The sequence below is a fragment of the Chelmon rostratus genome, chromosome 1 (genome assembly GCF_017976325.1).
Source record: "Chelmon rostratus isolate fCheRos1 chromosome 1, fCheRos1.pri, whole genome shotgun sequence".
Lineage (NCBI taxonomy): Eukaryota > Metazoa > Chordata > Actinopteri > Chaetodontiformes > Chaetodontidae > Chelmon > Chelmon rostratus.
In genome coordinates, this window is record NC_055658.1 from 32,452,238 (window position 1) to 32,478,817 (window position 26,580).

General features: G+C 46.6%; 1 protein-coding gene across 1 annotated transcript in view; it reads right to left on the bottom strand.

Annotated features, from left to right (window-relative positions):
• The window catches only part of plekhg4 (pleckstrin homology domain containing, family G (with RhoGef domain) member 4), a 44,408-nt gene extending 21,479 nt beyond the window's left edge, over positions 1-22,929 (bottom strand). Inside the window, exons 1-6 of the mRNA XM_041940423.1 lie at positions 22,811-22,929; positions 5,234-5,431; positions 2,290-4,171; positions 1,141-1,317; positions 451-574; positions 283-376 (exon numbers count right to left, since the gene is read on the bottom strand). Coding sequence (XP_041796357.1) covers positions 283-376; positions 451-574; positions 1,141-1,317; positions 2,290-4,171; positions 5,234-5,431; positions 22,811-22,813 — 2,478 coding nt within the window. The 5' untranslated portion in view covers positions 22,814-22,929. The remainder of the gene's footprint in view (positions 1-282; positions 377-450; positions 575-1,140; positions 1,318-2,289; positions 4,172-5,233; positions 5,432-22,810) is intronic.
• Between the last annotated feature and the right edge of the window lie 3,651 nt (positions 22,930-26,580).

The following is a 26,580-nucleotide window of genomic DNA, read 5'->3' on the forward strand; positions in this document are numbered from 1 at the left end:
CTACAGCTTATCATATGTTAACTCATCCACAAAAACTAACATCTGTACCAGTTTTAATGTGACTGAGCAGCGTCCTGGATGTTCTCCAGTACATAGAGGAAGAGATTTGGTACCATTAAAGGACCATCGCAGAGACCAGTTTCAGCGACAGTCATCTCTAACTCACGTCACCATTTGACACCCAGCGGAAGAAACCGAGTCATCGAGTAAAGCTGGAGTGAATACTCCACAGACAGCAGCCGGCGTCTGTCACGTGACGCCACAGCGCTCCGTCAGACTCACCTGCAGGGACCTGAGGGCGGAGAACAGGGAGGGAACGGGAGCAGCACCCCGGGCGTCCACCAGCACCGTCAGCCCCAACGCTCGCACCTCCTTCCTGTCACACACAGGAAGTGATGTCAGAGGAGGAACTCTGTACAGTGACCTGAGTGAGTGTTGTGAGGCTCATACCTGAGGGTGGAGGTGTAGTAGAGCAGCAGGCGGAGCAGCTCTGCACTGTCGCAGTCGGGGTTTGACCACACGACGTTCCTGGTGCAGACCGTCAGCAGAGGTCGTCCAGCTCTGTCTCTGGTTCCTGCAGACGGACACAGAAGAGACACTGAGCGCAGGAAGCTCCTGATCCACATCTTTTAGACCCGATGCCTTCACAGACATCAGGAAACTAAATCTCTACTAAATGCACACTGTGCGGAGCATATTACATATTTGACCGCTGACTGGTGTTAATACAAAGCATCACCGGCTGACCCTCCTTCACCGACTCTTCTGTCTGCTGAACTCTAACGACAAATCTCGTCTGATATATTATTGATTGGAAATCTCTGAACTGACAGGAAACACAAATGTGTTCATGGTAAGGAGCCTAAAGGAACCCTATAGTTAAATAGACCAGAACAAACGTTCATCTCTCATGTTTGTTTGTGTAGAAATCGTATTTGACTTTATGACGAACATGAGTGTTGGATCAGACATATGAGCTTTCCTGCAGACACTGTTCGTCAGATCAACACGTATCCTTCCATTATCTCAGTGAAGGCAGAACGTACTGAACTCTTAACCCTGGGTTAGTCCGAGTTCAGTCTGTGTCCACTCTGGGTCCTGGTTTAGTGAAGTCAACGTGAGTTTTTGTGTTCTTCTCACCTGGCAGACAGAGAGCTCCAGAGCTCAGCAGCACACCGTAGAAGCTGGACCGGTGGGACTGGGATGACTGGAGCCGCTCCAGCTGTGGAAATGCCGCTGGTACTTCGGGTTCTGCTGGACCGGGACCAGTAGACAGCCTGACATGTGACTGGACAGGAGGCAGCTCAGTGCTGAGGCCTGAGGACAGAAGACATACAGACACTGATTGACCTGTAGACTGTAGCTGTGACACAGATCTAAACCTTCTCCCTGACCAGAGATAAGATTCAGGACATTCTGTGAAATAAACTGATGCTCAGTCCCTGCACACCTTCCTCAGAGCGTGAGGAGCAACACAACACTCTGACTTCATACGATTCTTCAATGAAAGGGTGCAAATAATGGAACGACTCCAGAGTGACTGTTGGGGGATTTAATTGAGCGCTCAGAGCCTGATGGACCTGCACAGACTTTTCACTGACAATCAGAAACCTGCTGTGAACCTGCTGCACTCAGTTTCCGTTTTCAAATGATGTTCTGGCTCAGAGTCTTTCCGTTGACTTCATGTCTTTATATTTAATCATGTGCACGTTTAGTTTGCTCCTCATCGTAAGCTGCATGTTCTCACTCTTTCATTATAAATCTAAGACATTCATGTCTGAAGTGGTTCGTGGTATATCATCTTGGTCCTGATCAGGTACCAGGATGCCCTTCAGCAGGTTTGGGGTAAAGGACTTGTTGCTATGAGAACAGTTCCAGATTATCTTTAAACCAGCTTCAAAAACCAAATCATGTAGACAATCAGTAACATTATGGTCTGGATGATTCCATCAGCCACATATGACGAACAGGTCCCAGCAGTCCAGTAACTACTCCAGTAAAACCATTATAACCAGTTGAGCAGCTAGCCTGCTAGCTACGTCACCTACATCCAAACAAACGTGAGTCACAGTTAGAACAGAAGGTGAAGTGTGTGTGTTTTACTGAAGAGGTTGTTGAGGAGGAAGAAAAGGGGAAGAGGAGGAGGAGGAGGACTAATTCAGCCAATCAGAGAAGGAGGAGGAGGAGGAGGAGCAGGAGGTGACAAATGAGAAAATAAAGAGTCTGATGGTTTGTGGAATGAAAAGCAGGAGGGGGAAAGAGATTGAGGAGGAGAAACGGTTTCTGTACCTTCAGTCTGAAGCTCTGCAGTTCTTCCTCCACCAACCTCCTCACAGCTACACTCCTCCTCCTCCCTCTGCTTCTCCTGTCCATTTTCAGCCTCCTCAGGTTCAGTCCACAGTGCGTCTGGATCCTGGATCATGCTGGACTCCTCACACTCCTCGCTGTGTGTCTGTAGTGTGTCCTCGGTGTGTGTGTTTGTACATGACTCAGCTTTCTCCTGTGTGTGTGTCTGTTCACCTCCTCTCTCTTCCTGCTCCTTCTCTTCTTCTCCTCCTCTCTCATCATCTTTCATCACTTGCTCCTCCTGTCTTCTTTCCTGACTCTGCTGTACAATTATAACCTGAACCTCCTCTTCTACCTCCACCTCCTCTAACTCATCGTCTCCCTCTTCATCTAACTCTCCCTCCGTCTCTTCACTTTCATCCTCCTCCTTCCTTTCTCCTCGCTCCTCAGCAGTGTGTGTGTGCAGAAGCAAATCTTCATCCCTTCTACACTCCTTCCCTTCACCTTCATCATCTGACACTACCATTTCATGTTTCCCTTTCTGCTTCACCTCTCCCTCCTCCCTCTCTTTCCCTCGCTCCTCCTCCTCCTCCTCCACCTCATCTCTCTGTTCTGTGCAGTCAGCAGGTTCAGTGTTTGGCTTCAGACTCCTGCCTGAATCACCTTCTATTTGCTCCATCTGACAGCTGGAGGCCCCCACCACAGGAGCAGAGGAGGAGGAGGAAGTGGAGGAGGCAGGTGAGATGGGAGTGAGGATGACAGGTGTACAGCAGTCAGGATTGAGGTTCTCCTCAGAGAGGCTGGAGCAAAGCCCGACCTCCACACAGGGCAAGGAGGAGTGTGTGGTACCGGCCGCGTGTGTGCCTGTGGTTTTGGGAGTGTGTGTGGTAGAGTCAGTTGGTGTGTGTGCGTCAGTGGTTCTGGGGGTGTGTGTGGTAGAGTCAGTTGGTGTGTGTGCGTCAGTGGTTCTGGGGGTGTGTGTGGTAGAGTCAGTTGGTGTGTGTGCGTCAGTGGTTCTGGGGGTGTGTGTGGTAGAGTCAGTTGGTGTGTGTGCGTGAGTGGTTTTGGGAGTGTGTGTGGTAGAGTCAGTTGGTGTGTGTGCGTCAGTGGTTCTGGGGGTGTGTGTGGTAGAGTCAGTTGGTGTGTGTGTGTCTGTGGTTTTGGGGGGGTGTGCAGCGGTGTGCGTGCTGGTCCTGGCTCGGTGCTGCAGACTGATGGACTGGGTTAAGGAGCCTTTCTGGGGGGAGAAGCGAGGCAGCGGGAGCTCGGTCAGCTCCACGTACTCGCCCTCCGAGTCCTCCTCGCTGCTCACTGGTGATTGGTCAGTATTTGTGGAGGGTGGGGAAAGCTTTTCGTCATGGGTTGAGGTTGTAGAGTCTCTGCAGGGATTGTGCGATGTATTAATTAACACATCCCCATCCCTAAGAGAATCCTTGTCCTCCTTCAGGGAGGTCCGGGGCTGGCTGATGAACTGCGGGTAGACCAGATCCTCCCAGGGGACCCTGAAGACATCACCGCGGGCAGAGAGGAGGCAGCGCTCCAGCCTGGATGCTCCTCGGCGCTCCCTCTCCCTGTTGACGGAGTCCAGCCAGGCCATGCTGAAGAGGGACCGCAGGGCTATCTCCGACACCTCCTGCTGCTCCACATGACGGCTGCCGGCTGACACGCTGCACAGGAGCAGGCGGGGGCAGGAGGTAACAGCGCTCCTGCAGGAGGCCCCGTGTGTTCGAGAAGGAAGAGGACCAGCAGCAGGAGGAGAAACCAGTAGGTAAAAGTCTCCTGGATGGAGGAGGCGCTGGTCCAGAGGACAGAGCTGAACCACTACCTTCTCATGGACGCACAGAGGCCACCCCTCATGACGAAACAGCAAACCACAGTACTGCAACTGAGGAGGAGAGGACAGGAGGAGGAGGAGAGGACAGGAGGAGGAGGAGGGGACAGGAGGAGGAAGAGGGGACAGGAGGAGGAAGAGGGGAGGAAAGGTTAGGATCAATTAAAATGACTACGATTCAGGTTCATCAGACTTCAGCTGTTTCACTTCATACGTTCATGAGCAAAGAGCTTTAATTGAACTCGATGTTTCTCAAACTTACCTGACCTGACATTAGAACATCTGTAGATCAGTGGAATCAATATTTTTCCAGAACAAAGGAATCATCAGTGACAGGACAGTGAAGGTGGAGTCTGTGGTCACAGCTGTATGCAGCTGTTGAACCAATCAGACACCATTCACCACCAGCACCAACCAACAGCATCACGTTTCTGCTCGCTGACGGTCAATCATCAGAAACACAAACAGCTTTCACTTCTCCTCTCTCACTTGATGCCGAACAACGTGGCCTCTGTCAGATGTCTGTGGGCGTGGAGACGCCCAGCAGCACCCAGGTGAGTGAGCATCCCAGAGCCACCCTAACCAAACATGACACATCAGCCAACCACAGGCGGTGTTCAACGGGCGAGACCGGACACGACCAGAGAGAGTGAGAGAGTCACTCGACCTGACTCACGTCCACTGACGAGCTCCTGAATCAGAACTCTGTGTCGGTTCTAGTGTCCACCTCCCTCACACCGAGGAGTTCCTGTGACCTCCTGATGTGACTTCAGTTAATGAACAAAACAATGTGTTCCGAACAAGCAACAGTCTGCAGCTGCACAGTGTTGACCCACTGAGCCTTTCAATCATGATACTCTCACCTGTTACCAATCAACCTGTTTACCTGTGGAAATGATCCAAAGGTAGACAGGTAGTTAGTCACTACAGATGGACGGCAGTCACTACAGATGGACAGCAGTCACTACAGATGGACGGCAGTCACTGCAGATGGACAGCAGTCACTACAGATGGACGGCAGTTGCTGCAGACTGGACAGCAGTCACTGCAGATGGACGGCAGTCAGTACAGACTGGACGGCAGTCGCTACAGACTGGATGAACTTGAACTACTCACACAAGCATCTTGCTGGAGGTTCACTAAGAATTGTTTTGCTGGCAGGAGGAACTGGATCAGGTAACGAAGACCGTCTCCTCTGTAGCAGCTCTCCACCACGCTGAGGACCTGGCAGAGGACAGTCGGGGACGTGGCCTGGAAGGGCGGGTAGAGGGCTGATAGAGCGGTCTGGATGCACCGGTCCAGAGATTCAGAGTCCTGAGAGGAAAAGGACAAAGAAAGGTGAGAATCAGGCTTCAAGAGGTTGTGGCTTCACTGCGCTCTTCACAGCACAGGGTTACGATCACAAGTGAGAATTCAGGTTGAAACTAAAGCAACATGAGTGGTGATGTGTGGCACTGAGATAACAAGATCATTTAAGACGGTTTCAGAAAAATAAACCAATCTTAAATAAGATCATTTAAGATACAATATGATCTTCAGTAATCCTGACGGGATGTACTGATCTTAAATGTTGTGATCTTAACTCTGGACTGTGGTTTTCAAGTGTTCTATAAGTGTGAGGAAAGATAAAGCTAACTCTGGGCTGTCTGCGGCTGCGGCTTTATGTTAGTTCAGGGCTGGTTAGTCTCAGCTTAAACAATGACAGCTGAACAAAAACAGCAAGACAACAAGGTTAGCAATGAGAACGTGTGTGTTTACAGGACATACAGCTGCTGCTTTTAACTGCATCACCGTTCAATCGCACGAAGAACTGAGTCCTGAGCCACTTCCCCATTTCACACAGATCCAGAGTCAGACCTGGTCTAAATGTGAGACAACCTCCTCTGTTGTCATTAGTCTACATGTTACTGTATATTAGCGTTCCCAGGCTCTAATGCTGCTCTGACACACAGCCGACACACCTCTGATCAGCACACCTTTGTTCTTTGAGCGCAGTCAAAACAGTTTTCATTTCAGGCTAACCGCCAAGGGCGCGCCCAGGAGGCCCTGGAGGTGTGGCCAGGAGGCCCCGTCTGCCGCGGTAAGGACTGGAACGGAGCTGTAACTGGACCCACTGGTGTGGAGACGGCAAGGACTGGTCAGGTAAAAATATCAGGCGGGACACGTCGTCTGGCCCCAGCCTGCTCTGTGACCGGCTGAGTGAGAGTGATGGCACACATTAAACGCTGACTGTTCACGAGCATTTCTCTCTTCTAGCACGTGAGAACACGAGTCCTGCCTTCCTCCTCTTTAACATTATGAAACTTCGTATTCCGGCTTCATCCATCCTCTGGAATGTAAAACCCCACGTTTGACTGAGCACAATGACACCTGGATAAACACCTGCCCACCATAACTCACACAGCCCTGCAGGTTTCCACAGGTACTACAAACAACCCCGTTCAGCACATGAGCTGCTTATCGAACACTCTTTATTTTGTTTCTCCTTCTGAAACCTTTATGTTGTAACTGCTCTTCAGCCTTCAGGCCCTTCCACACATACACAGGACATGACCTGGAGGAGAAACCAGACTTTAACCCTGGTCCACTCTGGACACTGTCCAGACCTGATTCTGTGGACACTGTTCAAAGTCCATACGAAAAAATAGCTTCATAGTAAACTGGACATCACAGGACTTCCTACTGGATAATACTGACTATGTACCTCAGGCGTTTGAATAAGAGGTGTTGCTGTTAATACTGGAATTCCTGATTCAGAACAATGAGGTCTAAAACTGATAAAAGATAAAGTTTACAGGACGTCAAGTGACACGATCAGACTGTTTAATGTCTGTCCACACACTGACGTGCACAGTCAGCCAAGCTTATTTTGGTCTTTGGGTAACGTCTTTCCAGCATGAAGCTGCAGCTCTTCTGATCTGCTGCTGCTGCTGCTCATGTTTAGTCATTTCAAACAGCAACAGTGACTGCTGTGTTAGCTTCAGGTGAGGAGACTGCTCACTGAGATACAGCAGGTTGGTCCACATGTCAGCAGTTCAGCACACGAATGTGTTATCAACCTGGAACCATCAGACCCTGAACTCACCACGGTCAATGTGAAAGGATCAGTGGTGGTGGTCTGTTCACGTGTTGTATGTTGCATTGAACAGGTGTGGTAATGTAAATGTAATGCCATGGCGTTACTTAATGACCAACACAGCATCTTTAAAGTCCCGCGCTCAGCGGAAATCAGCTGACTACAGGGTGAACTGCTGACTAGCTGTCCAGCTAACAACAAACAACTCATCAACATGTTAGCCGGACTTGATGAATTTGTTCTATTTTGATGGAGATAAGCTGGCAGTTTCCTTTCATGCTCCCCCAGCAACACAGCCAGCGTTCCTCAGGCTGTGTCGAGGCGAATATTCTGGATGTGACTCAGATGAGCAGGATTCACACACAACAACTGGCAGCCAAATGTTGCACTGAAGCCAATATTAGCAGCAGGATATCAGATGACACTGGGCTGGGGCTGCAGCGGAGGGGGGGGTCGTACTGCTGAAAGGCACCATGACCGACAGACATCATGGGTTCAAACTGTTGACGCAAGCAAAGACAGAACTTCTTTTGGCTCAGAGTGAATTTCACACTGTCATAAACACACAAGGCAGAGGGACACAGACCGTGGCGTCATCCTTTAAAGCCACAAACTGCAACGAGGCTGGAGATCCTCTGGACCAGTTTGTACCTGAACTCATCACAACACTTACTGGACTCCAGAGCTGTTGGTTTAATGGCATCCAAACCAGCTGGTGTGTGAGTCAACATTTCTTTATTACAAAGACGTAAATACTAAAAATAAAGCAAATAAACCCAAAGTTGTACAAAATCGATCAGGTGACAGTGCTGATCAGCTGAGGATGACTGTGCTTCTGTCAGTTCTGCTCCAACACACGGTGGAAACCAGAGTCACATGTCTGCACAGAGCTGGAGCTATCTTAGCAAAAGCACTGAAGCTAAACTTCAACAAACAGAACTGGATGTATGATCTTTTGATCCTGCACTTTCATCAGAATCAGAGACGACAACAACAGAAAAGATCACAATAACATCCCACACATTCATTAACTTTCTCTCTTTATGATACATAAGCTTCAAGAAAACACAAGAAGACACAAGTCTGCAACGGCCTCTAATGTGGAACTAAATATTCAACGATAACATGTTTCCAGTCGGTTCTGCGTCCTGCTCAACAGCATACAAACACAACAACTTGGCCACTGAACTCCAAATGAGGCATGAAGCTACTCAGTGATGCTTTGTCCTGCTGTATCCTGTAAACAGGGCGGCTGTGGCTCAGGAGGTGGAGCTCGACGTCCACTCATCACAGGGTTGGTGGTTCCCAGGCCACAATATCTCTCCCTCGTCAGAGCGGCACATAGCCGTCAGAGCCTGTGTGTGCACACAGCAATTTAAATGACACTGGAAACTAGCTCTGTTATGGAAAAATAAAAATATGGGAAATGAGGGTCAACTACAACACACAGTGGAATCACTGAGTACAGAAATGTGAGGATTATAGTATTAAGACTGCAGCTTTGCCTTGGTTTTGAGAGGGTGAGGAGGAGGCACATCAAAGCAGGTTGCCTGAGGTTCCCATGGGAGAATGAAAGAGGCCACCCACTCTGAGGCCCTGCTGAATAATAACGTCATTATCCTCCACAGACCAGACTCCTCTGATAAAACGCACATTTTAAATTTACTTGTATTTAGCTTCAAAACGTTTCATTAAGCTCAAGTTCTTATTGAAGGTACAACTGCAGACAAAGCTTCATGTCTGAGATCACTGACAAGTCAAACAGCCAATTAGAAGGAGGTCAAAGGTCAGAGGTCAAAGCAGTGGATTTAAAGTTCCCTCTTGTGCCTTCAGACAGAGCAGAGTTTTAGATTCATTGAACAACCAGTGAGCTGTTAACTGGTTGATCGATCATTATTTGGACAGGTGCCGTTTTGGTGAATCTGTTACCACAGAAACAAACATGGCGACAGCTTGTTGTTGGTCTGCAGTAAAACAGCATGACACGAGCAGGTACAATAAACAGAATATACTGAACCAATGAGCGTAGATTACTTTGGTATTGTGGACCAGGACAGGAGAGACCAGACAAACCTGAGCAGCACGTTTCAACAGCAGAACATGAAAATAGAGTCAATCAGAAATTTTCAGAAGAAGATTTAGTAGCAGTAAAGATGAAGACACCCAGGACATTACAGCTGGAGTCCATCCCATGTCTTTTTGTCTGTGGACATGGAGACTGAAGCATCAGTACTGTTGCCATGGTTACCTTCAGTTTATTTACAGTCAGAACACAGCACTCTTAAATACTCAATTCTGGTTGGTCAATTCAGGGATGTTTATTTCTTGAGAGACCACCGGCTGCTCAGGCACTCCATTGCTAGGGAAGCCATAGCAGCAGTCATAGACTAAAGGGGCAAACCGGCAAAATATGGAGCATTTTCTGGACATTTCTTTTAATTTCGTGTGGCTGGAGAATGACATGTCCCCAGCAACAAAGACGAAAAAAGTAAAGACCAACACTGGACCGACAGGAGAAGTGATACCAAGGCACGAGAGACTTCCCACTGAGCAAGCAACGTCTGTGGACATCCAAGACAAGTTGATATCAGTCCAGGCTGTAATCCGGACGTCCACGTGACATCCAGAGTTAGTCGATCAATGACATTGAGAAAAGAGTTCGGCCTGGCCCGATTTTGGACGTCGACGGACAAACAGAACTAGTTGAAAACAGACGTTCCAACAGGCCTCAATCTGGACGTCCAGTGGAAAACACGGCTGGTAGAGACTTCTGACAAGATATCATTTGGACTTCGACTGACAACCAGAATCAGTTGGCAAATAATTAAATAACACTGAGGATTCAGCCAGGCCAACAAAGGGTCCTGGGTCAATTGAACTGGACAAAAAAAAAAAAAAAAAAACACTTTTTTTATCTTGACATGTTCCATAAAAAAGTGTGAATTCGTTAATGTGCTGTCACGTTTAGATTTTGCTATTTAAAGCATTTTAGGCTATATTTGTATGAGAGGACTACACAGTATCAATAAAGTTGAGCTGAACCAGTCCTGTTCATGTCACCATGCTGATAGCCATCCGCTGTGAAAAATAGGTCCAACTTTATGGTGATTGTAAGAACATATTTTGGACTCATGGTAGGTATCACTGCTTTTAATGATTTTTTTCCAACCTTTTATAACGTTAGCGAGTTCTTTAGTCGACATGCCAGGAATCAGTTCTTATCTAGTTCAGTCGCGGATGGATATGGCGTCTGCATGAAAAAAGTCCTGCCGCAGGACGACTTGCACCTGGACTATTTTAAGCTAAGAAGTTAATTTCACAGAACTTTTCACACTCGGAGCTGTTTGTAACACACACACGAGCTAGATAGACATTTTAGAAAGTCTTATTCACTCCAAGAGACTTGGGAAAATAACTTGTCACTTGTATTTTAGGTGCGTACCCCCAATACACACAGACACATACATAAACACATGTAGCCCACCTGTTAAAAACAACAAAGACTCAGTCCACCCCCAACTTGACATCACTTTGTCCGTCTTTTTCTCTGTGTTACCAGACTGTATTCTGTATTCAGAATAGCTGAATTCACACATAACTGACGGGAGCAGTGTGTCCTACAGGGGGCAGTGGTGGCGACCAGAGCTCTCTCAGATTTGTCGTAGCTTTTTATTCCTTTTAGCTCTCTTGAAACAGGTTCTAGTCCTCCTGCTGCACACAAAACGGTTCTTTGTGTTTTGCTGTGTGTTCGGGCCCCCAGCCTGAACAGCAGCGTCTGTATTTACTGATCTTACATGATTTTTGTGTTTGTTTGTTAGCCGCTCTCATGCAGAGGGACAGTTCTGCAACAGTTCTGTTTTGTATTTACATTTGTACACTTTGGTTCAAGTGAGAGAATAAAAGCATTTGACTTACACACGTGATTTCTTGGAGTGGTCAGTTCGCTGTCAAAGTTGCAAAGTTATGATGGTGATCCGCTGAAGTCAGTGCATTTCAGTGAAGGGTACTTCTTTTACACACGGTTCTCCCCAGTTACCCAGTTTGAATGTTTAACGTTTCCAAATGTAAAGTCATCATCCTCATGCAGTCAGCAAGTCTTCTGGATATCCATTAATTTCTGTCTTTAACACGTATTTTCATACGGTGGAGACAGAACTGGAGACAGATTTTTAATGTCTGACGCTGAAGCAGAAATCAGCAGCTGCAGGACTTTTATCCATCAAAACAAAATAACAGAAACCAGACTCTGTCTCCGGCTACGTCTCTCTCAGGTCTGGGATGTCCCGTCACTTCTCCACATTTGACATGATTTCTCTGAATAACTGTAAAGAAATAAGTTTTCCTGCCTGCACACAGTGAGAGCGCTGACAGACGAGAGTAGGCTCATTTTAAATCAATAAAATATGTTTTTATCACTATTTTGTGTCACTTTATTGAATGCTTTAGTAGTAAGTGGAGTTCTAAGCGGGATAGTCGCTTCACGTCTGGCTTCTATGTCATCCTGTCAGGGTTTATTTCTCCATAGTAACCTGCTCACTATACATCATGCCTTACTTATGATATAATGGAAGAAGCTTTTCCTAACAGACGATGAGGTGACTGACCGTCACTCATGGACCTCACAAAATATCTGATTCTCTGATAAAACGTCAACGACAAGAAGCTTGTGGGCATGACACTGAAGAAGTTAAGGTGCATTTCACTCACAGAGAGCCAATCATAGAGCTTCACATTCTGCTGCTAAAGCTTGAGATTAAACTTTGCAGGCAGCTGATAAAAATTCAGTGGTTTCAGTTCACTGCCAGATCCTGGACCAGATTCTGGATCAAGTCAGCAACTATGGCAGCTTCTGACAGCAGCAGAGGCTTATGGGTATTGTAGTACAGTGCCTTGCTAAAGCGCTCACACCCTTAAACTTTTTGTCACGTTTATTGGACAGACAGTGTGGGGGAAATATTACATAGTTTAAAAAAGATTTACAAAATAAAAGTCCGTAAAGACGCCTTCACTGTGAAACTTCAAACTAAGATCAGGTGCAACCAAGTGCCTTCAGAGGTCACATGATTAGTTAAAGAGAGTCCACCTGTGTGCAGTTTAATGTCAGTATAACTACACCTGTTCTGTAAAGGCCTCAGAGAGAGAACATGATCAAACAAACAGCATCACGAAGACCAAGCACTTCATCAGACAGCTTAGAGATGAAGTGAAGTACAAAAATCCCAAACGAAAATCTCACAGAACAGCAGATCTACCAACAGCACGCCGTTAACCAGAGAGAGGGTTAACCAGGGGAGCAACTCTGGAGGAGCTGGAGGGATCCACGGCTCAGCTGAGACAATCTGTCCTCAGACCTTTAGACTGAATGATCTAAGACAAAGAACATTAAAGTCTTAGACTGGACCAGTCAATGCTCAGACCTCGATCTGACTCAGAGTCTATGGATCTGCCGTCCAGACGGTCTCATCCAGTCTGACTGAGCTGGGATTTTTCTGCGAAGACGACTGAACAAACACTGCAGAGTAGCTGTGAAGCTGGGAGAGACACACCGACCAACGACCTGCTGCTGTTGTGTTCAAACAAAATGGAAAAGAGCCCAATAAAATCAACTCCAGCTGAATACTTCCGCCACCATCCAGCAAGGCCAATCAGGAATCAGGATCAGTCAGAAATAAGGTAAAGAACTGAACCTGGTGGTCGGAACGAGAACCTGGTCTTACGCTGAGGTAGAACTAGAAGTCTACAGTCCTGAAATAATACAAGACAATGGCAGGGTGCTGTGCTGTGAGTGTGTTCTGGTCCCTGTGCAGAGAAAAGGTCGCTGTTTAATCATCCAGATGGAGCCTTTAAGATAAACTAATCCAATCTCTCAGGTTCTGCTGGTTTTAATGAATAGTCAATGGCAGCCTCTCTCTCCCTGGAGGGCCATGATTCATCCACCCAACTGTTCAGCTGACTGCTGATGGAAAAAACAGTTCCTGTTGGGTGTGGAGGACAAGGGTGCAGCACTAACAGGGTCACCGTCAGGCTCCATTCAGACAGGATCCCTCAGGCTGGTGGTTTTGGAAGCTACAAATAAACATCATGTGCCAATATTCTGGTATAAATAGAAGACACTGATGCGTCCCCGTAAGTGGCGTCTACGTGCCAGCATGTTCAAACAAATGGACCAGAACAGGGGTCCCGGTTCCCGAAAAGGACAAGTCACGACCTGTTCAGTAACCAATCATGGTGACACAGCACTGGGAGGGAGGAGCTCTAAAAGGCGAAGGAACCACAGAAGGCATGAACTTTGACCCTGCCCTCTCTCTCACACACACACACACACACACACACACACACACACACACACTAAACACAGTGACAGATGAGGCCAGCTGTCCTACAGATTAAAACTAGAGGGTCTAAAGAGCAGCAGTGGTGGAGCTTGTTAGGAGAACTGAGGGTACGCATATCAACATCGACTGGAAGCAGCACAGAGGCTCCAACACCTCCATACAGCGCTGTTTCTTTCACAGACACATGTTCCTCTATACGTGTTCCAGACACGTGTTCTTCTATACAACGTTCTTCTATACACACGTTCTTCAATGCACAGGTTCTTCTGTACGTGTTCTATGCACATGTGCGACATTTGCTGCCACAGGTCCACAGTCTGACTCAGCACTGGACCACAACCCAGTTTTTTGGCTCCAGTCCAATCAGAGTCTGATCTGATGCTGATGTATGAATTAATAACAGATAATGAATCAATGAGCGGGAACAACGTGGAAAACTCTTATCAGACATCATCACTCAAAACAAATGATTCTTATATGTCTTCAAACGTGTCTGGAGGAGGTCTGTTGAAGAGGACTCGGTCTGGTTCACTGTATGATTCGGGTGTCTGAGTTTTATTCATGTTCATGTGTCCTCACAGGATGATACAAGTCCGGTCTGAGCTTCATTTTTCTGACATTTTTGTCTTCAACACAAGCAGATGTTTTCAGACACACTGCAGGCCTCAAAAACAGTCAATCAATCACCACACACACACACACACACACACACACACACATACACACATACACACACACACACACACACACACACACACACTGTTGTTGGTTGCAGCTGGGACATAAAACCATTTCCTATTTATTTCTTCGGTGTTGTGTTGCAGTGCTGTGGCTAACCAATGACGGTTCACCCTGGAACAAAACAGGCTGTTTTTGGAGCTCGGTGATGGTTTAACACATTTTCATCAAAGTAATCTACGCAGATTAGAGTAACCCCTGATGTCCACAGACAGATTCCTCCTGTACAGCTCAGATGTCTCCTGGAGGTCTCTGATTGGTGGATTTGATTTTGGTGCTTCTCTGAATTTACACCAGTCACCAAACAGTAACACAGCTGAACGCTGTCAGAGCCTCCATCACTTCACTGATGGCATCACGTGACCTCAGGTGAAATACGGCTGTAATTAGCAGAGGAATTAAGAACACAGACGACCTCTGTTTTCTTCATTATTATGAATCGAATGAGGTCCACAGGTAACATGAGTCCTGTGTGAAAAGTCCAACTCTTATTTCATTCCTACATTTCCTCTTATAATGAAGGAGCTTTGTTCTCATTCAGAGACGTGTTTCTGTTTGTGTTTCCTGGTACACGCTGCAGCTTGTTTGAAGACAGAGTGATGTTCTCCCCACAGGGATCAAAGGCTGATCTTATCTCACTCGAGGACTGACGAATAGGAATGAAGGCTAAATAGCGACAGGATGAGTGTGCTTTTACTGTGAAAGTGCCAGCAGTGAACAGATTCACAGCTCTGAGGGGAAAACATGTGACAGAGTACCAGGCTGTGATGCTTCCACAGACCACAGAGGAAAGAAACCGGACCGTTACAGACACCAGTGCTGTCAGAACTGCACAGACAGCCATCTGATCAAATCATGTTAACAGCATAACAATGCTTGTATAATATGTACATATATACAGTCAACTTTTTATTTTGTATTTTGTTTTTTGAATTTCTTTATTTCTGTAGCTATTTTTCTTTTTTCCAACTGCTATGACATGTTGCTGTAATGCCCAAATTTCCCCGACTGGGGATATATAAAGTTTTATCTTATCTTATCTTATAAATCCAGATGAATGATGATGATCGGACACGCTGACGTTTAAAACGAACGTTTCACAGAGAACGTGTGAGAAGATAACGTCCTTTTTAACTGTACAGCCACAAAGCTCCGGCTCTCACCGATTGTTTTGTCAAAGTTCAGTTTTAGGTGAGAACTGGACAGAAGCTGAAAAACAAACTGAACTGGCTGAGAGTCTGTGAAACCCTCGGTCTAACTGCTGGTACCAGCTCAGCACCATCCTCTTTGTTTCTGCCTCCTCTGGTGTGTTTTCACACCTTCATGATAGCCAGCAGCAGCTGGGGGGGTCCATCCATCCCATACAAACACAAACCTCTCACCATGACGGAAACACAAAGACGTCGGGCGCCAGCTGAGACTGATAGCGCAGAGCGATGACCTTGACACGGAGGGAGTTTCTAAAACAGAAGATTAGATTTGAGCGTTTCTCAGAGCCGACGGGCTGCCAGACACCCAACGCGTACAGAGACTCTGAATAATTCCTAATGCTGTTCAATAAGCTGAGCCCAGCTGTGCAGAGGAGGCAAACACAAAAAGCCCGACTTGAAGGCCGCTCCACCGCGGGCCTTTGTAGAAATAAAGAGGTAATGCTCGGCCCCTCTGGGACCTGCTGTGATTTAAGCGCAGAGCTAATCTCCAACCACTGCGAGGCTCAGAGGGGCTGCAGGAACACCTCATGACAGAGAAAGAAATGTAAAATCTTCTCCTGAATAGGCAGAAATCATAATCTCAAGGACAAGAAGTGAGATGTCAGCCTGACTACCTGCCAGTGCTGAAGCAAAGTGTTCTCAGCCTTCTGAAAAGAATCATATGTCCGAGTGGAGGTGAGCGAGCAGACGAAGAGCTGATGGTCTCAGCTGGACACCGTCTTCATTCTGAATAAAACCCTGCAGCAGCGTCCCCCCACATGAAAAGCTACCAACAACACCTGGTTTCTGGGTCCAGGTAAGGTGCACTTTTTGTACAGGGAGGATTCACAGCTGCACCTTCACATTCTGGACTGAGACTGATCTGACTGCTCTGACTCATGAAGGACGTGGGCGAGTCTCGCTCAGCGAGTTATGACAACATGAACTGTTCCTTCAGTCAGCTGTGACTGGGAATGTGACACACTGACTCCTTCTAGTCGGCACTGGATCGAAGCTACAAGCCGTTCGTGCAGTGAACACTGAATATGTTTGCAGCTCATATCGTTTGTGACGACAGAGGAAAGCTCTGCTGGATTTGCTTTGTATCAGCATCAGAGCAGTGCTGTTGTTATCTGGATCATATGACAGTGTCCTATAACTATATATAGTTTTTTCTGCATATTTTTCTTTTATATAGTCCCTTGTATAATATGTACATATATATATAGTCAGCTTTTATTTTGTATTTCTCTATTTGTGTTGCTATGTCCTTTTCCAGCAGTTATTACCTGCTGCTGAAATACCCAGATTTCCCCGGCTGGGGATTAATAAAGTCTACCTTATCTTATCTTATTTCTACGTTCCCTCACTGAGAAGCACTGTGAGGACAAATCCAGATAAGACGGCAGTTCTACTCAAATTAGCAGAACTCGATCTCAAATTCTGCTGCGATTAATGCAGGTCTGACCAGACCATGTCCTGACAGAGTCCCAGAAGAGTCCTGACAGTCCTAACACAGCCCTGACTGCGTCCTGACTGCATCCTGACTGCGTCCTGACTGTGTCCTGACTGTGTCCTGACTGTGTCCTGACTGCGTCCTGACAGTCCTAACACAGCCCTGACTGCGTCCTGACTGCATCCTGACTGCGTCCTGACTGCGTCCTGACTGTGTCCTGACTGCGTCCTGACTGTGTACTAACAAAGTCCTGGCAGTTGTGAGAGTCCTGACTGTGTCCTGACTGCGTCCTGACAGACCTAACACAGCCCTGACTTTGTCCTGACTGTGTCCTGACTGCGTCCTGACAGACCTAACACAGCCCTGACTTTGTCCTGACTGCGTCCTGACCGTGTCCTGACTGCGTCCTGACTGCGTCCTGACTGCGTCCTGACAGTCCTAACACAGCCCTGACTGTGTCCTGACTTTGTCCTGACCATGGCCTGACTGCGTCCTGACTGCGTCCTGACTGCGTCCTGACAGTCCTAACACAGCCCTGACTGTGTCCTGACTGCGTCCTGACTGCGTCCTGACTGCGTCCTGACTGTGTCCTGACCGTGTCCTGACTGCGTCCTGACTGTGTCCTGACAGACCTAACACAGCCCTGACTGCGTCCTGACTGCGTCCTGACTGCGTCCTGACCGTGTCCTGACTGTGTCCTGACTGTGTCCTGACTGCGTCCTGACTGTGTCCTGACAGACCTAACACAGCCCTGACTGCGTCCTGACTGCGTCCTGACAGTCCTGAATGTTTTGACACCACATCTCAACACTGCTACACGTCTCCTGATGGAGGCCGATGCTAATGTACACTGAACATGTGCAAATTAGTGGAATCTGTGATTTACCTCTTATTGAAATAATAATAGTAAGCACAGAGCTGATTCTGGAGCTGTTTATATTGGTGTTTATATTGGTGTGTCGTTCATGACCACAAAGACATTTTGTGATTTAAAACAAATATTTTGAAGTATCTGAGTCTCTGTTATAATACTGAACATAATACAGAGGAATGAGCCGTCATAAATGTAAATTCAGAGTAATCAATGCTGGAGTCTGTATCCACCCTTAAATTCCTGCTGTGTGGAGGCAGGTTTCACCTCACACTCAAGTAGGTCAGAGAATTTAATGGTCCAGGGGGAATCTTCTTTTGACGGGTGTTAAATTCAGGCGGTGGGGGGAGGAGTGTTTTCCCAGACGGTGCGCGTATGTGCGTGTGTGTGTGTGTGTGTGTTTTGGGGTGGTGGGTCAGGTTTCAGGCAGGCTGCAGCATGATGATGATAGAATGTAAAAGACAAATCTTCTGGATCTGCAGGAACATTGCCTCATTGTGCTGCCTCCTCTGGGGTCTGACACCAGGACTTAAAAGTCCCTCGCCACGGGACTGTCCCATCCCAACAACACAGTACTCAACACCGAGGACATTGGACATTTCCTGTCACTGACAAGTCCTGAGAAATGTCCTTTTTCAAAGCAGTGAAAGCCTTTCTGGGTGAGCTCCTTTTCCTGACATCTGACCCACGAGGCAGCGTGAAAACAGCGTCCATCAGGACGTGAAGTGATGCCCAGTGGGTCAGTGTGTCAAACATGATCCAGATGATCAGCTGCTCATAGAAGCCTCTTTTCTATCTACAGTCTAAACCTGAAACATCTCCAAACTAACAAGCCACTCAGAACACAAAACTCGGCCTGTTTAATGTCATTTCCATGTTCAGGCGATACTGATCTTCATCATGCTTCATAATGCTGTCGTTTCCAGAAATATGCCCTTCAGAAATGACTATTATGTTTTCATTTGAAAAAGAAATTAACACAAAAAGATTACTTACATGGCAAAATGTTTGGAGAATGTGACAATTCCTCATTACTATGTCTGTTGTCATGGTTGGGATGTAACAGAGGAGCAGTGGGAGGAGGTGACGGGGGGAGTAATCCAGCTTCAGTGTGTACCAGACCAGCCTGTGTAGACGGTGTAGAGTACCTGGGCTCAACTGTGTGCATCATGAACCAGAAGACGTCACTATCAATGACACTGCAGGTCTTTTGGAATGAAATGCTCTATGGACTGACTTAGTCCTGCAGAGTGCAGTGGTTTTCTGGAAGGCTTGCTGCTCCTGGGGGCACACACAGACCCACTGTCTTTTAGCTCTTTGCTGAAGTGACGTTTCAGTCATGTGATTCATGTCTTGCACAAGTCTCTAGAGTTTAAATAATTCACCCTAACTTGTTTAGTGTTATGATTCCACAGCTGCTGCTCAGTGGCTGCATGTTGTTTTCTGTGTTCCTGCATCATAACTGCAACCATATCAAAGCCTGCATCCATCAGTATGAGGCCATTACCAAGCGCTCTGAACATTCCTGCAGCTCTTCATGACTCTCAGCCCCCCTCTGCGTTTTACCCAGCAGCCCCTCAACAAGTCCAAACATCCTTGATTTACAGTCTCTGAGGAAGAGCCTGAACATGTCCTGCTTCCATCAACGTCTCCTTTCTCCCCAAGACATTTCTCTTATCTTTGTCTCTCCATTTTAAACAAGGCTGAGTGCTGCGCTGTCTGACATCCACACAGAGTTTCATCAGCTAATACACAGGCTGATAAAAGTCTTCTTATTCACGCACTCGTTCTGGCTGCTTTTGACAAAAAGCAGCACCTTCTCCTCCACCAGCTGCTGCAGCAGTTTGCAGCAGGTCTATGTGCAGGGGCACACAGAACCTGGCGGTTGTATTTTTGGCTTTGGTGTCATTGGAGCGGTTGTTTACAGTCTGGTTGCAATCAGTGATTCCACCTCTAACTGAAAACAGCACCGTGTTAAAAAAATGCATGGGTCTGTGTTGGTGTTGGCGTGTTGCTACAGGTACGGGTGAGCAGGGCTGAGCGGTTTAGCCCTCGTCACCGTGTCACGTTCTACCACGACTTTCTATGATACTGTCATTACTAAGATTAATGCTTGATCACATTCAAAATAAATGTGCTTTACTGTGGCTGTGATAACATGCATGTAGAGGACTACGCACACCCTCACAGAACTGGAGTTACACCCAATAACTACTATTTTACTCAATATAACACTGAGTCCTGTAACAAGAAGATGAAGAAGGCAACAGACTGAGCAAAGCATAGCAGTTCTTCCGTTGTTGGCTTCAAGAACCAACACAAACACCTTCATCAACTGTCACCCTCTGAGGAAGAGTAGGCCGATACCGATCCCAACTTCAAACATAGAACCTTTATTATGTTGCTTTACTGTTATTCTGCGGGTTAGCCTGTTGAATTTGCCGTTCGCACGTTCTGCAGCTAATGTGGTTAGTAGCATCTCTGGCAGACCAACATGCTGGACTGTGTTGGACTGTAAATACTGAAGACAGTCAGACAAACTGTGTGAACATTCAGCCTCATTTGAAGCCAGTTAAAGAACCAGAGCAGCAGGCTGGGTGAAAAAAGGTTGGTGTTTGTAAGAGAACTTGTAAAAGTGCTCTGATGGTCAGGGCTGCAGTTTTCCAGGCTGAAATCTTAGCTGAGGTTTAGCAAGACTGTCCGTCCAGCTCTGCAGAGATCAGTCCTCCAATCAACTGAAGGGTTGAAGGTCACTGAAGGGGTTAAGGACAATGAACCCGGTGACAGCGTTCAAATGTCAGCGACATCAGGGTCCAACATCATTAACATGATGGCATAACATCACACAGATCACCTCCAATCAATAAGAGAACACCTTCAGCTCTGAGACACAAAGAGAAAGAGACGGACAGACAGAGACAGAGCAGCAGAGGTTCAACTTGTCTTCATTCAGCTCTGCCCCCATTTTGGATTTCATGGTTATGACAACACAAAAGAAAGTTGATGACGAAGCCTGTGTTAAATCCAGAGCTAAACGATCCGTCGTCAATACACAGAAGATTTATCAGCTGCTATTCTCATTGGCAATTCATCATTTTCAGGCACAAATGCACACACACAGACACACAAACATACACAGAAACACACACACACACACACACAGAGTCGTACAGTTCCTACTGTTAATGGTAACAGAGTTCAGACGTACTAATTAATAACATGAGAGGCTGATTCTGAGGAATCCATTAAACTACAGACTTAAAATGAGTTCAAATATGTTGTCACTTCACTGATGTCTTTAAATGGTTGAGATGAGCTTGATAAAGTTGGGACAGACGTGTTGAAAACCCGTCTGACTGCAGGTGTTTGAGATGCTCCGCAGACTCCAGTTTCTTCATCTAAAGCAAACCTTCAGGTCTCCGTGCACATCGTTTAGACATGAACAGTGTTCACTCTGCATTAGGCTTCTTCTGCATCTATCACCAAATGAATGCGTAAATCTGAAATAACTACAAATATATATGTTCCACTAATCATTTCCAGACAGCTAATTTTAACCACAGCAGCAACCAGCGGTGTCAGTTAGTACCGACGGGCCCCAGTGCAGGTTATTATGATGTTTCAGTGCAGGTCACTATGACGGGCCCCGGTGCAGGTTACTATGACGATGGCGCTGCGATCTGCTTCCTGCTCTGTGACAGGCTGATACTGTGCTGCTGTTTCTCCTCCACACACACTGATGGAAGGTTAACGTTTAACACAAATGCACAGATTGTTACAAATTTGCTCTTTATTGTTGAACAACAGCAAAACAAGTCATCCTTCATCAGAGATATTAAGTCTGTATCTCGCCTCTCCTTCCTCTTGTTCTCTCCCTCTTTTCCCTTCATATCGTAACAGTGACTTTTAACAAAACATTGGTCAACATGGGATATGAAGCCTTTTCACCACAGCTTTACCGGGAGTACACTTGCTGTTGGTTGGGGCCTGCTTGTGATACGGGCCCCATAGACAGTACAGACAGCTACGCCCCTGGCAGCAACCAACTGGTAAGTAAACTGTTGACTATTTAACTAGTAGGAACTAAAGCCACAGATACAAAACTAAGACCCAGGTAGTACAAAAATGAAGTCCAGCTTGCATTAAACAACACACATCTTCTTTATGAGAACAACAGAAAACATTGGAGCAAATGCCACAGAAAACCACAGAAATCCAGAACCTGCCAGACAGACTACAGGAAGAGCTGAGGGACAAAACAGAGAGACGACTACAGTCCAACCCAGCGGCTCTCATTGACTCTGTGTCACATACTGATCATCACAGCAGGACTGAGACGATGTACAACACATACAAGCATCATCACCGTGTAAATACACTGCAGTCTACTCAAGTCTTCATCCCAACATGTGTTAAATCAGCTGTTTTCCACCATTGATGCAGCATCATGATGTTCAGCTCGGTTTCCACCAACTGATATAATCACAGTCTTCTTTAGATCTGCTGCATCATTTTTCACACATTTCCCCCAAATCCCTCCTGAAAGACCTGAAAACTTTTGGGATCTCTGCTAGAACATAAAAAACAGTTGCAGTGAAATACAGGCTGATGTTCTTGAACAAAGTTTGGACAAACAGCAGGAGGTTCACTCTGTTTCCCATTCAGGACAATAACGACTGACAGGAACTCAAACTCCATCTAAAGGAAAATGCATTTGATTTTATTTCACTGAACAAATATTGTAGAGTTCAGGTGGTGGTCTCCTCCCTCTGCTAAAGCTCCAAACCCAAACACCCCCCCCACACCCCACACCCACACACACACACACACACACACACACACACACACACACGACAAATGTTTGAAGAATACACCTTGGTGGAAACCCAACACCCTCTGCAGCCCCTTCCCCCACCCAAAAACCTGGCTTCAGAACTCACACACACACTCCACATGTGCTACGAGCTACAGTCTGAGTTGTAAAGAAGCTCCTGTGTGTGTGTGTGTGTGTGTGTGTGTGTTCTTACCATGCTGTATGCAGTATTTTGTCAGTCGCTGTTTATTCCACTTCCAGATCATTTTCTCTCTCTCTCTCTCTCTCTCTCTAGTGTGAGAGTGTCTCTTGTCCCTTCAGGTCTGATTCTGCTGTAACAGTGGAGCCGCTCACATGTTAAGCCCCACCCCCCCAGCTGTCAGTCATTCTCCTCTGGATCCTCCCCCTCCCCCTCCTCCTCCTCCTCCTCTTCTTCTTCACCTCTCTGCCTCTCTCTGCTGGCAGCGTTGTGTTTTACAGGAAGCAAATGTTGAAAGTACTGAACTTTCTCGTTCGATCACTTAATGTGAAAATTAAAAAGATCAAATTAACAAAAACATGTTTTAAATACATAAAACACATTGAGATCATTTTTTTTGGTCAGGTGACCGTTCAACACCGATCAATGACGACTCGCTCTACCTGCTGAGCCCCCTGTGATCGTCAATATGATCAATGATCATTTCCAGTGTCGATAAATGTGCCTATTGTTTTCATAATGAAATGCTCAGATTATGAAGTCGTAAATAACACCCATCTCAGTCTCCCAGAATCCAGACTGATGTCTCTGAAGATCTCGTTCTGAGACTTCAATTAAAAAAAGGAGCAAATCATCAAATCTGAGAAGCTGCAAACAGCAAATTCCTGACCAACGATCATCTGATAATCAAAACAGCTGCAGATCAATTCTCTTTCTACTAATGAATGAATCAACTGGCAAACTGATTAATGGATAAATGGTTGCGGTGTGTTTAATACATACGAGTGGAGACTAAGACCTGATGAAACGAACAGAAAAGCAACAAACAAATATTAGGAGACGATATTGTGAAACCTGACCATGTTTGTCCCTGATGGTGGCGCTGGAGGAAACAGCAGGATGGGACGAACGTGATGAGTCATCTGGTGAACATGAACATTCACAACAGACGTGGCGGCTGAATGATCAAAGTGCTGATCGATGGAGCGCTCCTAAAGAGGCTGAATGAGTCACTGCAGACACAAACATGTACCGTATGTGAGAGACTTCTGCTGAATCCATTACTGCACCTTCAGACTCAAGCAACCCTTTACTGACCGGGAACAAAGACCTGGACTGAGCTGGATTCTCTCCCACGGCCTCCAGCCTGAGTCCTGTCGGAGCTCCGCTGAAGGAAATGAGGCGACGGTCACAGTTGGAGACAAACAGCTGGTATTTGTGCTGCCTTCACCACAGTGAGATGACCTCTGTGGGCGGGGTCGGGGATACAGATAATGTGCTGGCAGCCAGCCAGTAAGAGACTGGATTGAGCCAGTTTATTGTAAGTGGTGTTACTGGTCAGCTGATGACAGGCCTGTTGCCTCTCTGATGCTAATGACTCCATCATACAGTCAAAGAAAAACATGCTGCCTTTCAGTCTGAATCTTGCATCGTCCGGCCTGCAGCGCTGGGACAGATTCACACTGAGGGGACGACATTACAAAGACACCGACAACAGGCTAACAAACTGCTGACGTCCACGACAAAACACAGCAGCAAACGGCCTGCAAGCTCCTGACCACGGTACATATGTGTTGATGTTTGTTTTATGACCCCGTATGACCCTGCTAAGAGCCGAGGTGGACAAAGGTGGGACAGAAGCTGGTCAACAAAATAATACATTACATTTACAGATAGGTGAAACATCAGCTGCACCTGTTTAATTCAAAAACACAGAGTGGGCGTGTGTGCAGGGCAATGATCTGTTCCAGCTGACGGTCTGATCTGGACTTCAGTCGCTCTCCATCGTGCCAGTAAAGACCCGTCCACTGACTTCCAGGACAAAGAAAGAGGAAGCTGAAGAGAAGAAGCTGCAGGCCATGACTGGAAAGACCTTTGACCACCACAATGTAATCACTTCATCCCAGAGTCCAACTGACCATTTGTGCCAAGTCTGAAGAAACTCCGTCCAAGCCTTCCAGAGATATCACATTCAAGGGACATGATGCCTCCAGCCACGGCTGCCACCGGCACAGATACCAAACAACCGCAGTCATCCAGCAACAAGCACTCATCCTGCAAGGGTCCGTGATGGCCAGTCAAATACATGCAAGTGTGTCTTCCTATTGGATATAGTGTTAAATTCAAAGATGATTGTCACTGTGAGAGAGCTGTAAAATCCTGTTACCAATTACATCTGATCCTGCAAATTACCACTGAGGTTAAGTCAATGGATGCAGGAAGGTTTCAGAAGGAGCTTTTTGAAAACATCAGGCATCAAACTGGCCCTGAAACCACGATGGAGAGAGTTGGCTGAACTGTAGTTTTAGTGTGGAGAAAGCAGGAGCAGCGAGCACGTTATCATGCTGGTCATTACTTCAGCACTCTTTATATCTGTCTATCATCCAGCAGCACCACTGAAACCAGTACTGAGTCTGGGTTTGTACTGGTTTCCAGGGTGCAGCTCGGAGTCAGTCAGCTGTCTCCAGGAGCTGCGACAAGCTCTCACCGTGGAGAAAATATCCAAGCAGAGCTTTGAGTCAAACTGGCAGCGTCACAATGACCAAGCTTTAAAGAAGTGACAGGTCGGATTAAATGGTTCTCCTCGCTGGCCCCCTCCCTGTCAAGGTTTAATGAGAACACTGGGGGCTCTGGTGGGTGTTTCTGCTTCCTGTGAGGCTTTTTACGACAGAGAAGTCCTGTTCTCCTTATTCCAGACCACCTTCACGGCTCTGAGGCTGCTGGTCTTCAAGACACTGGACATCCATCAACATGGAGGACAAGTTCCTGTCAGTGATGTCACTCATTTCTAACAGGAAGCTGATGACCACAGACTGGTTTAACATACCTTCACCTTTAGGTTCATATGTTGAACCTGTTAGCAGACAGTTCCTCCTCCAGCAGCTCCAGAACAACACGATCACTCATCTGGAAGCATGTTTGTGTCACCTGATGAACGTCAGTCCAGTATTCGCTCTTAGCTCTGGTTTTGGTCTCCTCCAGCTCCTGAGGGAAATATCTGTTCCTATCTGGCACTGCTAAACGCTGCGCTATGTCACTGTAAAGCTCGGTGAAGACGAGGAGAGCTGCAGAATCAGCTTCATCACCACCTCCACAGTCAGTTCATACACTGCTGTTAGAAATATTGATTGGTGCCACTTTGAGGAAAGAAGGACCTACAGATTGATTGAGTGTGGACGACATTTAAAGACACAGTTCAGCACATTTGTAAATTCCCTTGTTTGCAGTCTTAATTTTGGTCAACTGGCTTTAAATTTAATCCAGACATTCATCGTCCTCAGAGGATGAATCCTGAAAACAGCATACATACAGCACCACCAACAGGTCAAAGGTCACACCTGTCCAACACTCACCTCCATGATCTAATTCCCATCAGCCTCAGCTGTACACACTGACAACTGAACTGGGGGGACACATCAAAGTCAACATGCATGAAAACAAGCCATGATGTAAGTGGAATAATTGTTGAATGGAATATGGATGGAATAACAGTAATGGAATAATTACTGAAATGATTGATCAGGGTAGGAATTATTCCACAGCTATCAGCCATCAGCCATCAGCTATCAGCCAGCGTTGTGGAAGCTCTTAAAATGAAGTTGGGTTTTTCCTCATTTCAAACTACATGTGACACAGCAAATAAACAAACTCATGTTTCTCAGTGTCATCATGCAGTGCGACATTTCTCTGACTCTGTAAGCATCAACAGCTAACCTGCTAGCTAACATTACCGTTGTGTGATAAGCACAAGCAGGTAGTCACTGCGCGGTATAAGCAGTAATACA